This window comes from Balaenoptera borealis, assembly GCF_965194805.1.
Source record: "Balaenoptera borealis genome assembly, chromosome: 19".
In the NCBI taxonomy this organism is placed as follows: domain Eukaryota; kingdom Metazoa; phylum Chordata; class Mammalia; order Artiodactyla; family Balaenopteridae; genus Balaenoptera; species Balaenoptera borealis.
This window is the reverse complement of record NC_138878.1, coordinates 11,183,922-11,201,686: the sequence shown is the minus strand read 5'-3', so window position 1 is coordinate 11,201,686 and position 17,765 is coordinate 11,183,922. Positions and strand designations below refer to the sequence as shown.

Sequence of the window (17,765 nt, the reverse complement as noted above, 5' to 3'; positions counted from 1 at the left end):
CCCAGCCACGCAGTGCTGTCATCTCTGGCCTTTGCATATGTTGATTCTCTACCTCAAATACCCTTCTCTCAAAGCTGTCCCTATATGCGCCACCAGTTTCTCTTTGTTTGCTTCCCCTTCACCTCTAAGCAAGTATACCTGGGCCTATGAGATCTTCCTGTGCCCCTTCCTCTCTCAAGTTGGGAATTAGACCTCTTTCATGGTCATCCTTGTGTTCCCTGCAAAGTCACTTGCCCACCTTCCCTATCAGTCAAGGAGCAACAAGAGGACTAGCCCCCTCCTTGTATTTCAGGTGCACAGCACAAAGCCTGATATACTGATGGTTTCAGAAGATATATGACAGGTCCACCTGGAACTGAGAGCCTACCTAACAAGTGCTAATGCATCTTAATGTTGCAGCAGTGGCTGAAATACGTGAAATATGTACTTAGCCACACAGAGGGCATGGGGCAGGTATGTGCACCAGGGCACCAATTCCAAAGGGGGCCCAAGCATCTCCTTCAAGGAGAATTTAGAAGGAGGCAATGTAAATGTTCTTATTCTCAAAAGCCTCACTCTTCATTAGGCTGAATGGTAGAACGCTTTAAAAAGCACAATTGGGGATTTTATTTTTTTATTTTTTAAATTTTTTTCTGGCTAGAACCTTTATTATTTCAGAAATAGGCATCCTATGTAACTTGAGGTGGGTAGAATAGTTATTTATGGATTACTGTAGTAAATATTTGTCAAAACACCAACTATCTCAATAATCATACACTTATTTCATTCATAAGAACTTCCAAAAATAACTCTTCTGTATCAAAAAACTTATAAATGGCACAAGAGAGTTAAATAATGGTCTATGGAGGAGAGAAGGAAAATTCTGCTACGGGAAACTCTAGTGAAGCATCTTCTCCATTACATTTTTGATTGATACAGTTCATGAAAGAAGCCTCACTTTGCCTTCCTTTTTTTAGTGATTCCTCTGAGAGGGAATGCAGGAAACTAAATCTGAGGGGGAAAACTGCATTCATAATCTCAAGTGTAAACCACGAATAGGCTTTTCTGATAAAAGCTTTAAAGCCTGAAGAGATAAGAAAGGCAAGCATGTATTCCTTTAAACATTTCAATAAATTTGCAAAAATATTCAGCAACTATGCACATATTGTTTGTATACTTAAAAATGCAACAATTTTCATGCTTCGAATATTTTTTCCTGAGTGTTTTAAGGATGTATTGTTCTAGACGATTCAAAAGTAAGACTTACACACACACATAATATATATAACAGGAATTCTCCATATGATTAGCACTGTGGACTCTCCTAACAGTGTCAAACAATGAGAAGCCAAACCTGATCACATCCATATCGTAAGGAGAGCCTGGAGAATCACCTATGTCTTTGTTTTCTGCTCAGTGCTTCTGATAAGTTCAGCAGATGTACAGCCATGACTTGTTTCCAAACATCCAGACCCCCTCACTGGCTCACCACAATTACACGAGTGCTAAGTTCTAAGTATTCAAAGAAAGACTGCAGGTGTCACTTTACTTCTCTCTGGTCCCTTTACCAAACCCCTACATCACTTACGACGTTACTTGTTAATATTCTGCAATCCAAAATGAAAAATGCAGGTACACAAGTTTGCTAAATTTCACTTAACCAAATAAATTTTAAAATAGATAAAATACGTAAATTCCTGCAACACAAAACTTGGTTTTCATATTCATTTGAACATTTTAGAATTAAACATGAGAATTGAAAATGTGTGTGCTATTTGGAAGAGAACTACTGAATTTATTCTCCAGAAGAAAAAGCAGACCCGAAGCATCACATTACTGGAACACCTGAAACACGTTGACAAGTTCTTATCTTCTAAACTTCAACGAAAGCTGCTTGCACGAACTATTTAAAGAATATCTGCCCCTATTAAACAAGCCAGATATCTGATGTATTAAGGAAGTCAGAAGCTGAGTCACTTCATTTCTTTCTGTTGCCTCCAGTTGCTAGAATACTGGCAACTCGCATAAATATGTTTAATATATCCATGTAGATTCCCAGCATCGAATTGATGGGATCATATTTTTGAACTCCATACACTGGTACTACTTCTGCACGCTTGATTACCTTCTGTGTATCATACAGAAGAAACATGCTGAAAAGAACTAATCCACCATAAATTGCCACTGAGTACAGAGTGGCACCAGCCACAGTGGTAGGTGGAAGAAACACAGATCCTAGTGAGGACACAAAGACGACACCCAGGCCCACGCCCAGGGGTGCTCCGATGTTCAAAAACTTCTCACTGGGTGCACATATGGCCACAGTGGAGAGGCCTCCCACAATACCAGCTGTCTACCATGCAGCTGTGATGAGAAGAGGCCCCCCTAATATCGTCAGAGGAGCCACCACTGCACCCATCACACCAGAATGTAGTAACCAAGCAAGATGCTTTGGGCCTGGGCTCTGGTCACATGATATCGACTGTACCAGCATCCCAGCTCCAATCATGGCTGCAAAGGTTGCACCAATTGTCACCCAAGAGCCTCTCATCATGAATTCACGAGGGCAGGAGTTCTGCTCACTGCCAGGGCAGACAAAGCTCCTGCTAAGTACATATAGGTGGTATGAATTCTATCCTTCACATATTGAGGCCAAATTACAGCTTTTTCAATAGCTCCAATCTCATTAGACATTCCCAAGCCATAGTAGCACAAAGCTCTAAGACCAACAGCAGCCCCTCCAGCAATAAACCATCTTCCCATGTGATCAATTTTAAATATTTTTTCCAATGATGGTTACGAAGCTGCCTCCTTGACTTCTTGGCTAGTTTTCCCACGCCAAATTCCAATTCTTGTCCTGGTGGCATATTCCCTGCTGGGTGTTAAGAGCCACTGATTTTTCGTGATGGAATTCTTCACAACAGGGGAGGCCTTGGTGAAAGCTGGGTGGAAAACCCTGGAAGGTGGTGTCCGGAGACACACAAGTCTTGCGGCCAGCATGGTGGTGCACCAGGTTTACCAAGCAGATCTGAGACGCTCAGTCCCTGGTCAACTCAAGCGCGCAGTTCCCCTTCCGGCCGCGAAACGCGATGACTACCACCTCCCGTGCCCTCCGCCCACCTCTTACTCAATTGCGGATTTTAAATTCCCCTTTTCATCTTTATTTCCTCAGGGAGAAAAAAACAATCCTGGTGGTTGACATCAGGAAGGCGAAGCCACGGAGTTAGGTAGGAGGATCTACATATTTCTCTGTGATCAACAGCTCTGCTTCCTCACCTCCTTAGCTGCTGGAGACAGGCTGCTGCTTCCAGATGTGGGATGGGGTGGTGCACGCAAGCAAACGCCTGGTGCGCAGCAAGGGGCTCCACAAACATCTGCCCAACACGCTTCTCCTAAGGACGATCTCTTAACGTTTGTTAGCAAAAGTTCTGGAAATCAGGATCAGTAAACTTCAGAGTACCTTATGAGCGGCAGTGACAGACCAAGGCAGGCACCGCACACGCGGTAGGCAGCCCTCCTCACGCCTGTGCTGAACAGCATCTCATCTCATCGCCACAACCCCACTGCCAGGGTGGTGTTGCCCTCATGTCAAAGGTGAGGATACTGACGCTCTGAAAATGCACTTACCCACTCAAGACCACACACTCAGTCCATCCTGGAGTCACAATTCAAACTCAAGTCTATGGCCAAAGCCCATCCTTGTTCTGCTAGACCAGAGGTTACAAGCTGAAGGCCTGTGTCTGTACGTGGACCCTAGACATGTATGTAAAAACACAACTTTCTTGCTTCTCCTCAAAAAATTCTAAAGATCTGGCTACAATCAGCCAGAACAAGATAATGGCTCCTCTTTGGACAAGGAACTTGCCAGTTCACTCCACCTACTTTATTAAAAAAAATATTTATTTATTCATTTATTTAGGCTGCACTGGGTCTTAGTTGAGGCATGTGGGCTTCTTAGTTGCGGCATGCATGCCGGATCTAGTTCCCCACCAGCGATCGAACCTGGGCCCCCTGCATTGGGAGCGTGGAGTCTTACCCACTGGACCACCAGGGAAGTCCCTCTCGCCACCTACTTTTTAAAGGTTTCCTATTCCTGGATATATTTGGGCTTACAACCTTTGCACCATAGTTTACGTGCCATCCTTTATTTTAGAACAGAATTCTTCCAAAGTGTATGTAAGCAAAATACTAACCCACATTGGTCTTCATCTTTCACGGGAGAGGCAAAGAGCTGGGCTGCACGATCTGCCTGCGTCGGCACAGGTGAGCGAACCCTGTCGTCCGGACCTGTTGAGACTGTACTCTTGCTCCCTCACCCCGAAGCCTGGTTTCTCCCGCTGCCAGCTGTTTTCTCAGCCCAGCAGTTACTGATGTGCTGGGATAGGAGGGCATTCACATACCACTGGGGAAATGAGGAAAAGTACGGCATGAACATACCAACTGAAAAGGTACTCACTAGAGGTCAAAATAGTCCACTAGTAGTAGCAATAAAAAAGGAAGTTGATGAAATCTTTGGGGGGAGGGACAGGGAACATACATTGCGAAGAGCCCTTTGCTTTCTCTCAATTAATGGAAGCTAATTCAATTAAAACTGGGGCAAACTAGATTGAGAGTGCCTCTATTGCTGGGCAAAGCTTGGGTTGCCCACAGTTTAATTTCTTTTCTTTTTTTTTAAAATTAATTTATTTATTTACTTTTGGCTGCATTGGTTCTTAGTTGCTGCGCGCGGGCTTTCCCTAGTTGTGGCGAGCGGGGGCTACTCTTCGTTGTGGTGCGAGGGCTTCTCATTGCAGTGGCTTGTTTTGTTGTGGAGCACACGGGCTCTAGGCGCGCGGGCTTCAGTAGTTGTGGCACGGCCCACAGTTTAATTTCTCAGAGATTTCCTGAGAGGTTGCACATACATAAAGGTCTGTTGTTGAACTGAAGAAAAATGCTGGGAATAGGCTCTCTGATCCTGCTCTGTTGTCAGGTTGGTTTCACCACCCAGGGGCCCACCATGCCTCTCCCCATGGAGACACTGCTGGGTTTCAATGTGCTTTTCATTCTCTTGGCTGCCTGAGCAAACAGCCATCACTGTTTCCATTGTGAGCTCTTCTCCGTCTGGAGCCAAGCCCAAGTTCAGGGAACATGTGCTTGTGACCAACATTTGGCAGCCTGGGTCCCCATTTGGAGCGACTTTCTGCCTTTGCCTTTTTCCCATCAAGACAGTTCCTGAATCTGGAGACTGACGAGCAGTGCTGAACATGCTTAGTTCTAAAAGCTGGTTCCTCATCCTGCTAGCTCACTGGGATGAGGGACAAAAAATGCACACCAAAATCCAGAGCCCAGGTTACTAAGACAAAAATTATTTCCATCCCTCCCTTGTTACCAACGTGACTGAGGGCATACATATCTCACAGCATCAATGGGCTTAGTTTCCTGGAGAAAATTTCTCTTTGTATTATCTACCCAGTTAAGAATTTTTATGAGAAATCCTAATACAAAGTTGAAAAAAATTGAGCATCCTAATCCTGAGGCCTCATTTTCTAGGTTAGGTGACAGAATGAAGAGATTAAATGCTTTCACCACATCCACATAGGAAGTAGTGGCAGAGTTGGTACTAGAACATAATTACCTGAATATCCAGACCAAAGTTTATTCTACTATGCCAAGTCACTAATAAGGACTGTTTTTTTTTTTAACATTTTTATACTGAGATATAATTCCATACAATAAAATGCACAGATCTTAAGTGTAGAGCTTAATAAATTTTGACAAATGTTTACACCCACGTGATCAAAACTCCAGTCGAAACATGGAATGTTTCCATCATCCTAGGAAGTTCCCTTGGGCCTTTTTCCACTCAACTCCCTTTTCCCATCTTCCTGCACCCAGCAACAACCCCTGCTCTGATTTCCATCCCTTTTGATTAAGTTTCGGGGCCCCAGTTTTAAGAAATAAAAATTGAATGCATGTGAATTTGCCTGAAGCCCTTAAATGTCTCTTTGCAGAATTTTCCTCTCCCTTCTGGACCGCAAGTACTACTTAAGATTTGTTTTGGATCCATCTGGACATTCTTCCAGAAAGTCAGCCTTAGCCCCAGCACAGACATATTTAGGGTTAAAGGCATCCACGTTTATAAGAAGTAAAGGCCAACTATGATTCCTCAATATGTGGTATAAAAAGAACTCTGCCTTCTGGAAAATAAAGGTGCTATCTCCAAAATATCTGCCTTCTTGGCTCTTTTTGTATCCCACCACTCCTTCAGAGTAGCTGCCTCTGTTCCTATGGAAAGAATTGCCTGAGCCCTTGAAAGTGAGCACATATGCATTATCTTTCTACTTGGAAGCTGTTTCCTAGTTTCGATAACCTGCTGCTGCAATGGAATTCCTCTTCGCAGCTCCTCTGACTTCCCCAGACATCATTACAGGAGGGCAGAGGCAGTTAAAAACCTAACATTGTCCTAAGCTATTTAGTCAGCAACGGATCTGGGTTTTAGAAACTGGAAAACTTTGGCTAAGGCTTGCTCAGAACACTGTCTTAAGGCCAAAAAGTGTTGGCAAGGTCCAGGTGAAGGCAGCTTTCCACCAGCCACAGACACGACCAAATCAGACGGGGCCTGCTTCTCTTTTAAGCGGAGCACTGACGGCCAGCCTGGATCATTTTCTCCACATCAGCTTGTCTCCCCAGACAGTGAGCTAATGCTTGGCACCAAAAAACACCATAAAAAAAGGCATTTAACCCCATGTTTTGAGGCAGAAATGACTAAATGGAATATATACACAAAATTATTTCAATCAAGACAACTTTTAAAAATTCTAATAAAAATTATGCACACATAGTCATAACATTGGAACCCACTTGTGAACACAGAATAAAGAGGAAGCAATGCTGAAAATGTAAACTTCTCTGAAAGAGTCAAATTTCAGAAGACATTTTGTTAGTAAAGAGAGAATTCTGCGGAATTAGCTGCCTAAAGCATGTTGAATCCCTCTTCCCTATGCAATGTCACTTCTGAGTATGTTGTGGTGTTTCTACAGTTTAAAACTATTGATATTTTAAACTTTTTCTATTTTTTTTCATTTTCTAAAATTTACTTTAAAAAATAGGCACTATATTAACATGGTTCAAAATTTTAAAAATAAGAAAAGTCTCCCTCCCACTCCCAGGCCCCAGCCATTCCCTTTCCTACCCCATAGGCCCTGTGTTAGTGGTTTCCTGTGTATCTATTCAGAGCTAGCTTAGCAAAACATAGATATATACCTTTCATCCTTCTTTTTTGTAGAAATGGAATGTTATAATGCTGTCCTACATTTTGCTATTTTTTTTTGCACTTCATTGTATTTAGAAACAGAATTTTGAAGACATATTTCAATAAAGAAAAATTATATGTTCATTTACCCTTTGACACAGTGAATCCCACCTCTAAGAATCTATCCAAAATATACATTGGCAAAAATACAAAATATTCTATGTAGGCTATTCACAGAGTATTTCAAAAAGAAAGAATATGCAATGTCCACCAACAACTAATAAAAATGGTTACTGCTGGGGGCAGGAAGAAACAGAGGTGAGGGGACAAGGATTAAGACCTCTCTGAATGTACCTTAAAAACAAAAACTTGTTTTAAATATTTTACATAATTTTTTAAAAAGTCTCCCTAAAAACTGAAAGTGAAAGGAGACAAAATTAACTGTATAGAGTTGAAGCACTAACTACAGAGGAACTATTTCAAGTGACTTTAAAATATTCACAATCTGGGAGTTCCCTGGTGGTCTAGTGGTTAGGATTCGGGGCTTTCACTGCTGTGGCCCAGGTTCAATCCCCGGCTGGGGAACTGAGATCCTGCCAGCCGCGAGGTGCGGCCAAAAAAAAAAAAAAAAAAAAAACACCTCACAATCCCTAGATCTGGTTTTTCAATCTCAGCACTACTGACATTTTGGGCTGGATAATTCTTTGTTGCGGGGGGTTGTCCTGTGCATCATAGGGTGTCAGCACCCAAGGCTCAGGTGAGCTTCCCTGATTGGCAACATTTTGCACATACAGTCACACATCGTTGCCCCGAGAATTAAGTGCTGTGTTCGTCACACGTGCACCCAAAAAACTAAATATTGACTGCCCTGGGAGAATGTTCTAAAATATAGGAGGAGGGGGCATGACACAGCAGGAGGAGCCACATGTGGAAGCACCAGGGTGGGTCAGGAGGCACAGGGAGGAAGGAGGAAATGTGGGCAAGAGCCATTATTGTGAAGGGAAAGGGACGGGACGGGCAGGGTAAACAGGCTTGGGATTGGCTGGTTTGACTAATTTCAGTAGACTCTGAGGCACAGTGACTGCCCCTGGTTTTCTGGTACCTGGCCCTGGGGTGATTAGGGCAGGTGGATAGTGGCCCGAATGTGAGAGCCCCAGAAAGGAGGTGGTTGGGCTCTGGGCTCTGGATTGGTTGGTTTGCATAAAAAAGGTGTACTCACAGATGAGTCTTTAACTATCCCTAGAAACTGGCTATCCCTGGGAGGGGCAGTCTCTCCAGGGTCAGCAAGGCAACGATGTCAAAGCATCAGAGACACAAGGTTAGCAGAGAGAGGACAATTAGAAGCTTGTGCAGGCTGTCTCCTGGACTTCGCCCATGTGCCTTTCCCTTTGCTGACTTTCACAGTAATAAATGGTAACTATGAGTATAACAGTTTTTCTGAGTTCTGTGAGTCTGTCTAGTGAATCAACCTAAGGGTGGTCTTGGGGACCTCGTGACACAGTTGCTAAAACCATTCTGTAAAAGGGTGATGGGATAGATCAGGCTGATACCACTAAACCCACTGATTAATCACTGAAAGCGGGACAACCCTATGTTGTGCAGAACCACCTGAAAAGAACTGAACCTGAATGTAATCAAGCCTCTCCATGTAACCACAAATTTATAGCAAATATGAGGGAGAGAGGACCCTGCTATCAACACTGGAGGAAATAAGCAGCCAAATCCTGGATGGGGGACAGTCTACAGGACAAATAACCCATTTGTTAAGCACATAAAAAGGAGAGTGAACTGCTACAGATTTAGTGAGAAAAAGACATGTCAATCCAATGCATTATGTGGACATTGTTTGGATCCTAATTTGAACAAAACAATAGTCAGAAGACATTTTTGAGACAACAGGGGAAATAAAACACAGCCTGCATAATAGATATTAAGGAATGATTGTTAATTTTGTTGGGTAGAATATGATGGTTAGAATTCACTTTAAAATATTCCAAGAAAAACAAAATTGGAGGGGAGGGGGGAATAGATTAGATAACAACAGCATAAAGCTGATGATTGTTAAGTCTGGGTGACGGGTACATGGAGGCCCACTGTGCTATTCTATTTTTTGTCTATTTAAAAATTTCTATAACAAGTTTTTATAAATTTATTTATTTACTTTTGGCTGTGTTGGGTCTTTGTTGCTGCGTGCAGGCTTTCTCTAGTTGCAGCGAGCAGGGGCTACTCTTCGTTGCAGTGAGCGGGCTTCTCATTGTGGGGGCTCCAGTAGTTGTGGTACGTGGGCTCAGTAGTTGTGGGTCACAGGCTCTAGAGCACAGGCTCAGTAGTTGTGGCGCACGGGCTTAGTTGCTCTGTGGCGTGGGGGATCTTCCCGGACCAGGGATAGAACCCACGTCCCCTGCATTGGCAGGCGGATTCTTAACCACTGTGCTACCAGGGAAGTCCTATAACAACTGTTTAAAAAGGTACTTAAAAATTGGAAGCAGTTATCAGTAAAAACACATGATCTAAATGTATGAAGTCCGAGAACCTGCCAATATTGCAGAGATGTGATTTTAAGGCATAGGTGAGACTCTAAACTTGGGTTTTTGTTTGGTTTTGTTTTTTTTTTTTTTTTTTTTTATGGCTGTGTTGGGTCTTCGTTTCTGTGCGAGGGCTTTCTCTAGTTGCGGCGAGCGGGGGCCACTCTTCATCGCGGTGCGCGGGCCTCTCACTGTCGTGACCTCTCTTGTTGCAGAGCACAGACTCCAGACGCACAGGCTCAGTAATTGTGGCTCATGGGCCCAGTTGCTCTGCGGCATGTGGGATCCTCCCAGACCAGGGCTCGAACCCGTGTCCCCTGCATTGGCAGGCAGATTCTCAACCACTGCGCCACCAGGGAAGCCCCTGGTTTTGTTTTGTTTTTGGGGTTTTTTTTTTGGCAGCACCGCATGGCATGTGGGATCTAGTTCCCCGACCAGAGATCGAACCCACGCCCCCTGCAGTGGAAGCACGGAGTCCCAACCACTGGACTGCCAGAGAAGTCCCTAAACTTGGGTTTTAAGAGATTAAAGCAAAATGTAGGAAGTTGGCTATCTAAGCTCCCCTTTTAGCTCTTGAGAAAACAGGCAGAGTCCAAGCTGCCTCTGGTCTCTATCTTTCAGGGTTTTCCCAGTCTCTGTTCTGAAGCGTAAACCTAGGGGTGTTTTTAATATTTAGTTTTTTGGGTGCACATGTGATGAACACTATAAAATTTAGGAATAAAAAGACATTATCTCCTTACATTCTCATATAAATCTTTATCCTTTAAAATAGAATCTTGGGACTTTCCTGGTGGTCCAGTGGGTAAGACTCCGTGTTCCCCATCCATGGGGGCTGGGTTTGATCCCTGGTCGGGGAACTAGATCCCACAGGCATGCCGCACCTAAGAAGTCCTCATGCCGCAACTAAAAGTCTGCATGCTGCAAATAAAAAGTCCACATGCCGCAACTAAGAAGTCCGCATGCTGCAACGAAGATCCCACATGCTGCAACTAAGAACTGGTGCAGACAAAATAAATAAATATTAAAAAAAAAAAAAAAATCTCATGAGAGAGAGAGCTGCATAATTTTCTGTGGATAAAAGCTTCTGCCAATCGAGGTATCTTAACTGCTCTCATATCATAGGATTTGGGGTCAGGCAAAAGGATCTCTCTGATTAAAGCAGCATATGGTAGGGGTCTGGCCTTCAGGTAGTGATGTTTTTGTCTTTCTTTCTTGCTATCTAAAAGGATTCCTTATAGAAAAAAGTTCAAGGATAACTTGTTATGAAAAACTTATGGGGGAATTCCCTGGTGGTCCAGTGGTTAGGACTTGGTGATTTCACTGCCGTGGCCCGGGTTCAATCCCTGGTCGGGGAACTAAGATCCCGCAAGCCGCACAGCACAGCCAATAAAAAAAAAAGTTACAATGGTAAATTTAAAAAAAAAAAAAGAAAAAGAAAAACTTACGTATTACTTCTGTAATAAAAAAAAAATTAAGAACATATGTTCACATGCAAGCTTGTATATGAATGATTATAGCAGCACTATTCACAATAGACAAAAAGTGAAAACAACCTAAATGTCCATCAGTTGATGATTAGATAAACAAAATGTGGTATATCCACAGAACTGAATATTATTTTTATTCCATAAAAAGGAATAAAGTACTGACTCATGCTACCAATTCACATTATAACATCATGAATCTTAAAACATCACATTAAGTGAAAGAAGCCAGTCACAAAAGACCACATATTGTATGATTCCATTATATGAAATGTTCAAAACAGGCAAACCCATAGAGACACAAAGTAGACTACTGTTTGCCCTGGAGCTAAGGGGGTTGAGGGGAAATGAGGAGCGGCTGCTAAAGGATACTATACTGGGTCAAACAGCATCTCCCCGCCTCCCCCAGATGAGAACAAAAATGTTCTAAAATTGATCGTGGTGATGTTTGCACACCTTTGTGGATATACTAAAACCTACCAAACTGTTCACTTTAAATGGGTGAATTTTATGGTATGTGAATTATATGTCAATAAAGCTGCTATTTAAAATATTTAAAGGTATAAGGAAACACTGAAGAACCAACAATGACCTTGAGTAATCCCAACATGGAGAACTTCCACTTTTAGTCAATAAATTAGAGTGTGAAGAGGTTGAAAGTTAAACATTAGTTGTTAGTAAAAACAGCATTGATTGCTGGCTCTGCTGCTGAATTACTATAGGGACTTTTGGCCTTTTAGACAGAACTCTTTCCATTGAAAGTCATAGGAAAACGGACTCAAACAGGCTTACTCAAAACAACAGCAGCAATTTATCTCATATAATTGAAGTCCAGAGTAGACACTAGTTTCAGGCATCCAGACAAGGTCATGAGAGCTTTGATTCTCTCAGCTGTTTCCTTCATTGCCTTCGTTCTCAAGCTGGCTGTCTCTATGTAGTAGGCAAAGGCAGCCACAGGCAATTCCAAGATTACGTGGTGTTCCCGATACAAGAGGAGAGAGAATCTTACCTGATCACTCTGGCACTAGTTCCAGGACTGTTCAGGGCTGGCTCACATTCCTGGAGCCAAGGAGTAAAGTTCGCTTCATCCAAGCATGGGTAAAGCAGGAAAGGGTGGTTCTCCAAAGGAAAAAAGGCTGGATATACAAAATACGTGTCCACTATGACAGGAGAAACTCTAAAACTTGCAGAGATTCAAACATCATCTCAGCCCAATAAGTACTTGCTGAATCAATGTAGGAACACACAAAATGGAGCTATTGCAGAGTACTTTTAAAGCATCACGTTCCAAATTCTTATTCTTAGAGAAGCAATAAAACACAGGACACATACCAAGGTCATTAGCAAGATGCTGTTTTAGCAGTGAGCTACTTCAGTCAAGTATAGATTGTTCCATGTCCAGAATTCCATCCATCTCACACAGAAGAGATATTTTGCTCTGGTAGATGGCAGTCTTTTTTTTCCTGATCAGCCACAAGAAAACCTAAGGCTTATCCAGCATGTAGGAAGAAGGCAGTCCAGAATGAATGAATGGAAAACACCCTGCTGCCAGTAAGCTTTGCTCATTTAAATTGTTGATAATCCGGTGGGTTTCTGATCCAGGATCCAAATGCCTGCTTCCGGAGTGTGCTCCAGGCCCGCTGGTAAGTGGATGCGGCCTCCTTGTACTCGTGGTACGTCACTGGCTTCTGCACCCTAATGCACACACACCACCAAGCACACAGGTTCTCACTGGACAGCTCACCACCGTGGCCAGCGAGACACCTCAGCAATAGGCTGGACAAATTTATTACAAGAGACTTAGGAAACAGGAGGGTTTTGTTATGCTGTCCTATGCTGACTCTTAACCTCCTTTGTAGGAAATTCACTAGAAAACAGCGTGGATTAAAACCAGTAAGAATAAACAGAATGCTAGTTTTGTCTGGTCCTGGTGGAATCAGATAAAACAAGAATAACTGTATCTACTACTTGGTTTAAAATTTTCTATGTGTCTATAATTTCCACCATTAGGATCTAGCTGTTAGAAATTTCTCAACTGCATTTTCCCAAAGCACTTTCCATCTTAATCATATTCTCCTATGTACTGCCAGCTAACACCCCTTCCCAAATCCCTTAGTGTCTCTGACTGCTGAAGAACGGCTGACGTGCTGAATAATATCTATAATACACCCAGATAAAAAGATTTTCTTGTGACAAAGATTCTTTCCTTTGATCAAACTTGAGTCAGGCTCCTCTGAGCCCTCTTCTCGATCCAGCCCCGACCTTGAGCTGCGTCCTTGCCATCTCATAGCTGAAGAAACTGAGCCTCATGTCTCATTGATTCAGGTTTTATCCTGCTTCTACTCTTCCGTTCTTTGCCAAGATCTGAGGAGACCCAAGTTGTTTCTTCACTCACTTCAGCAAAGATTAAAGTTGCTAACTGTAGCAAACACTGATTTTAGTTGTTTGATCAATTTCCCATAGCTTTTTGGTGGTTAATGGATGGGAGCCACACACATGACAATGTTAAACTTTACCTGAGCCCTCAGTTCCCAAAACAAGCTATGGTTAAGAAATCTCCCTCCCACACTTCTGTGTTGTGGGAAGTGGCTGACTGCAAAGAACCACCCTTCTTCATGGCTTAGACAGACTCATGAATGCCCCCTGGTTTACCTCTAACAAGGCCAGACACAGACACCATTCTTTCTCTCATAATGATTAGCTGAACTGTTTGTACCCACTGACAAAATCTTGACAGCATGCCTGCTAATTTGACCAAATATTAGTTATGCTTCTCTCCTTCCCCCAGACCCCTGAACTTTGAGCCACTTTCAGCCTGAGCCAGCATCAGCATGTGTAACAACCCCTTCTTTTAACAGCCCCTCCTGAGAATCAACACTTCCTGTTCAACTGTTCCATCACACTACCTGCTCATCCCACTCCCCCATTCCCGGCTCTAACTTTGCTTCTCTCTCCGTATAAAAGAAAAGTCCTTTGCACCTGCTCTTCGAGAGGCTTACAGATCTTAAGATTGCTGTGCTCTTGCTATTGCGTTAGTCCTCCTCCTCCTATTGTAACAGGCCCTTTCTCTTATTGCAATAATCCTTTTGAATGAAGTCTCTCCTTACCTAATTCCAGATTTGTTTTTAAGTCACAGAATATATGGAAACCCACCCTGTTCCAGTCTGATTCATTCTTCCAGACAAGAAACAAGCAAACTGACCACGGAGGATGGGAGGGCATCAATACTGACTGTAGGATACATGATGGTGAAAACAGGTGGTAGCCTCTTCATATGGAAGTATATAGCTACTCCTTCGCTTCCCCACTGTTGTATAAAAAAGAATTTGGCTGATCTTTGTTGCCAGTTCCTGGCAGGGAGCCTCTAAGCCCTTAGAATTTCCCTAATGATAGGAATGTCTTTGTTATTCATGGTGGACCCCTCAGATCACACCTGAGTTTTTGCTTAACGAGATGACTCACGGTGGGCCCTAGATAGTTTCAGGATGGGCTGGCCATGCCAGAAAGACCAACCATGAGATTAGAGAGTTGGGGCTTTGAGCCATCTGATATCAGTCTGACCTCCTGGGGTGGGGATATTGGAAGGTGGAGACTGAGTTCAACCACATCACGTGGCCAACAATTCTATTAATCATGCTTATTGATGAAACCACAATAAACACTCTGGGCACTGAAGCTCAGGTCAGCTTCCTGGTTGGTGACAGACAGTGACATGCTGGGAGGGTGATGCATCCTGGGGACACAGAAGTGTCAGGTTGGGGACCCTTGGAGACCTTGCCCTATGTGTCCCTTCTTTCATCTGGTCCTTATTTGTATCCTTCACAATAAAAGGTAATTGTAAGTATGGTGCTTTCCTGAATTCTGTGAGTTTTTCTAGTGAATTATTAAACCTGAGGGGGAAGTAGGAACCTGAGTTTGTAGTCAGTTGGTCAGAAGTGTAAGTGGCTTTGGGGCCACCCCAGTATGTGGCTGGTGTCCTGAAGTGAGGTCAGTTTGTGGGGACTGTGTCCCTACCCTGTGAGATTTGGCCTAACTCTGGGTAGTTAGTATCTGAATTCCACCCACCCACGGGGCCCAGAAGTGGTTTTATAGTTCTCTACATTCCTGTTTGGAAAGTAATTTAAGTCTTCGAGCTTCCGTTCACAAGCAGTGATGTGAGCAAAAGAAAAAGAGAAGAGAATGATATTCCCAACAGAATATATTGCCCCCCAAGCACTCACATTTCCACAATGCTCTCCATCCGGAGGTGGAACAAGAGGAGGGCCTGTAATGGCCCAGGCCCCAATTCTACCCTTAGGCTCGTGAGACTCTTATTACCAACTACCCATCTGCCACAGCTCAGATCATACACATATCTGCAAATGGGGCCATGGAGATTGAAGAGCATGTGGTTAGTAATAAGTACCCACTGGCCTACCGAACCACCATCCCTGCCAAAGCTTCCTGCCATCCATCAGCAGAATTAAACCAGAAGTCTTCCTAAATATGAAAAAACATAGGTCAATGGCATCACCTGAGGGAGTCTGGCCACTTGTCCTCTGAAATACTGCTTAGCAGCTTCTGGAATGATCTAAAGAGCTCTACTTTGCTGATTCGGGATCTGTTTAGAAAAGAAGACCAAGAAGATTTATTAAGTGTTTACTACGTACCAGGCCCCTATCAAACATACTGGGCTTCACATGGTATCTTTTTAGGTCTGAATGTCCTGAGCCCCCATTTTCACCTTCTTGCACTTGGCAAGAAGAAAAATCCAGACCCAAGAGTCTGATTAGGTTGAGGGACAAAAATGACTCTCAAGGAAATGTTATCAGGGACTTCCCTGGTGGTGCAGTGATTAAGAATCCGCCTGCCAATGCAGGGGACACGGGTTCCATTCCTGGTCCGGGAAGATCCCACATGCCGCGGAGCAACTAAGTCCGCGTGCCACAGCTACTGAATCCTGCGTGCCTAGAGCCAGTGCTCCGCAACAAGAGAAGCCACCGCAATGAGAAGCCTGCGTACCGCAACAAAGAGTAGCCCCAGTTCACTGCAACTAGAGAAAGTCCATTTGCAGCAACGAAGACCCAAAGCAGCCAAAAAACAAACAAACAAAAAAACAAACAAAAAAACCCAAAACTCTCACGAAATGTTATCAGCAGTGAAATCATCAAGGTGACAGGCTGAAATGGGGTAAAGACAGAGGGAATTACTAAATTTTGGGGTAAAGACAGAGGGAATTACTAAATTTTGCCCCCAAGGATACCCATCAGCTATGTTTGGCTACCTCCTTTCAAGGGAGCTGGCCCCTTGGGTAACAATGCTTACAAAGCTTTGGGACTTCCCTGATGGTCCAGTGGTTAAGACTCTGCGCTTCCACTGCAGGGGGCACAGGTTCCATCCCAGGTCGGGGAACTAAGATCCCGCATGCCACATGGCGTGGCCAAAAAAAAAAAAAATCAGGAATAATACAAGGATACTTGCTATCACTGCTTTTATCCAACATTATACAGAAGGTCTGGCCAGTAAGACAAGAAATAAAAGGAATTAAGATTGAAAAGCAAAAAAAACAAAGTCATTATTCATAGATGATTGTGATATTGTCAGTTCTGGTCAGCACAATAAGTCAAGAAAAAATAAATAAAAGGAGTGGAGGTTTGGAAAGGAAATAGTATTTGCAAAAGATAGACTATGTTCAAAAATTCCAAAAGAATGCGCAGATACATTAGTAGAATAATAAGAGTTAGCAAGGTTGCTGGATACAAACATTAATTGTAAGAGAGAAATAAACAACAAGAAAAAAGTTGATTGCAGTAGCAATGACCAGAAAATGAAATGAAAGGAAATTACTTAAAACAGCATCTGGGGGACTTCCCTGGTGGTGCAGTGATTAAGAATCCGCCTGCCAATGCTAGGGACACGGGTTCGAGCCCCAGTCTGGGAAGATCCCACATGCTGCAGAGCAACTAAGCCTGTGCGCCACAACTACTGAGCCTGCGCTCTAGAGCCCACGAGCCACAGCTACTGAAGCCGGTGCGCCTAGAGCCCGTGCTCCGCAACAAGAGAAGCCATGGCAATGAGAAGCCCGCGCACTGCAATGAAGAGTAGCCCCGGCTCGCCGCCAACTACAGAAAGCCCGCGCACAGCAACAAAGACCCAACGCAGCCAAAAGTTAATTAATTAATTAAAAAAAAACCAAAAAAACAAAAACCAGCATCTGTGGTAGCCAGTCTCTGAATGGTGATTCTTGCCTCCTGGAATTCATGCCATTATGCAATCCCGTCCCACACTGAATAGGGGTTATCTGAATAACCATTAGGAGATTGGGTTGGAGAGTGACTTCTGAGGCTACTCACAAAAGACTCTGTGGCTTCTGCCTTGCTCTCTTGGATTGCTTGCTCTGGGGAGAAACCGGCCATCATGTTGTAAAGATGAATACTTGTAGCATTATGGAGAGACCCAAATTGAGAGGAACTGAGCCCTCCTGCCAACAGCCAGCACTGACTGACCTTGCAGCCACATGAGTGAGCCATTTTGAAACTGGATCCTCCAGCCCCAGTCAAGCCTTTG

General features: G+C 43.5%; 2 protein-coding genes and 1 pseudogene across 9 annotated transcripts in view; 1 reads left to right on the top strand and 2 right to left on the bottom strand.

Annotated features, from left to right (window-relative positions):
• GABARAPL2 (GABA type A receptor associated protein like 2) overlaps nt 1–15,063 on the top strand; it is a 34,176-nt gene extending 19,113 nt beyond the window's left edge. Inside the window, exons 4-6 of one of the 4 annotated variants that reach the window (XM_082366439.1) lie at nt 3,152–3,206; nt 13,079–13,112; nt 14,350–15,063. In XM_082366439.1, the coding sequence (XP_082222565.1) occupies nt 3,152–3,206 (55 nt within the window). In that variant the 3' untranslated portion in view covers nt 13,079–13,112; nt 14,350–15,063. Of the gene's footprint in view, nt 1–3,151; nt 3,207–5,969; nt 9,111–12,821; nt 12,863–13,078; nt 13,113–14,349 lie in introns of those variants that run through there. The other 3 variants (XM_082366437.1, XM_082366436.1, XM_082366438.1) reach the window with 3 other exon arrangements.
• ADAT1 (adenosine deaminase tRNA specific 1) overlaps nt 1–17,765 on the bottom strand; it is a 51,852-nt gene that overhangs the window by 13,059 nt on the left and 21,028 nt on the right. Inside the window, exons 10-12 of one of the 4 annotated variants that reach the window (XM_082366351.1) lie at nt 15,733–15,819; nt 9,372–12,914; nt 4,173–4,381 (exon numbers count right to left, since the gene is read on the bottom strand). The exons of 1 other annotated variant lie outside the window; for it this stretch is intronic. In XM_082366351.1, the coding sequence (XP_082222477.1) occupies nt 12,782–12,914; nt 15,733–15,819 (220 nt within the window). In that variant the 3' untranslated portion in view covers nt 4,173–4,381; nt 9,372–12,781. Of the gene's footprint in view, nt 1–4,172; nt 12,915–15,732; nt 15,820–17,765 lie in introns of all 4 variants that reach the window. 2 more of the 4 variants (XM_082366353.1, XM_082366352.1) reach the window with 2 other exon arrangements.
• Nucleotides 1,752–3,074, bottom strand: LOC309616154 (growth hormone-inducible transmembrane protein pseudogene; annotated as a pseudogene). The gene has a single exon. The product of its transcript is annotated as a growth hormone-inducible transmembrane protein pseudogene (transcript).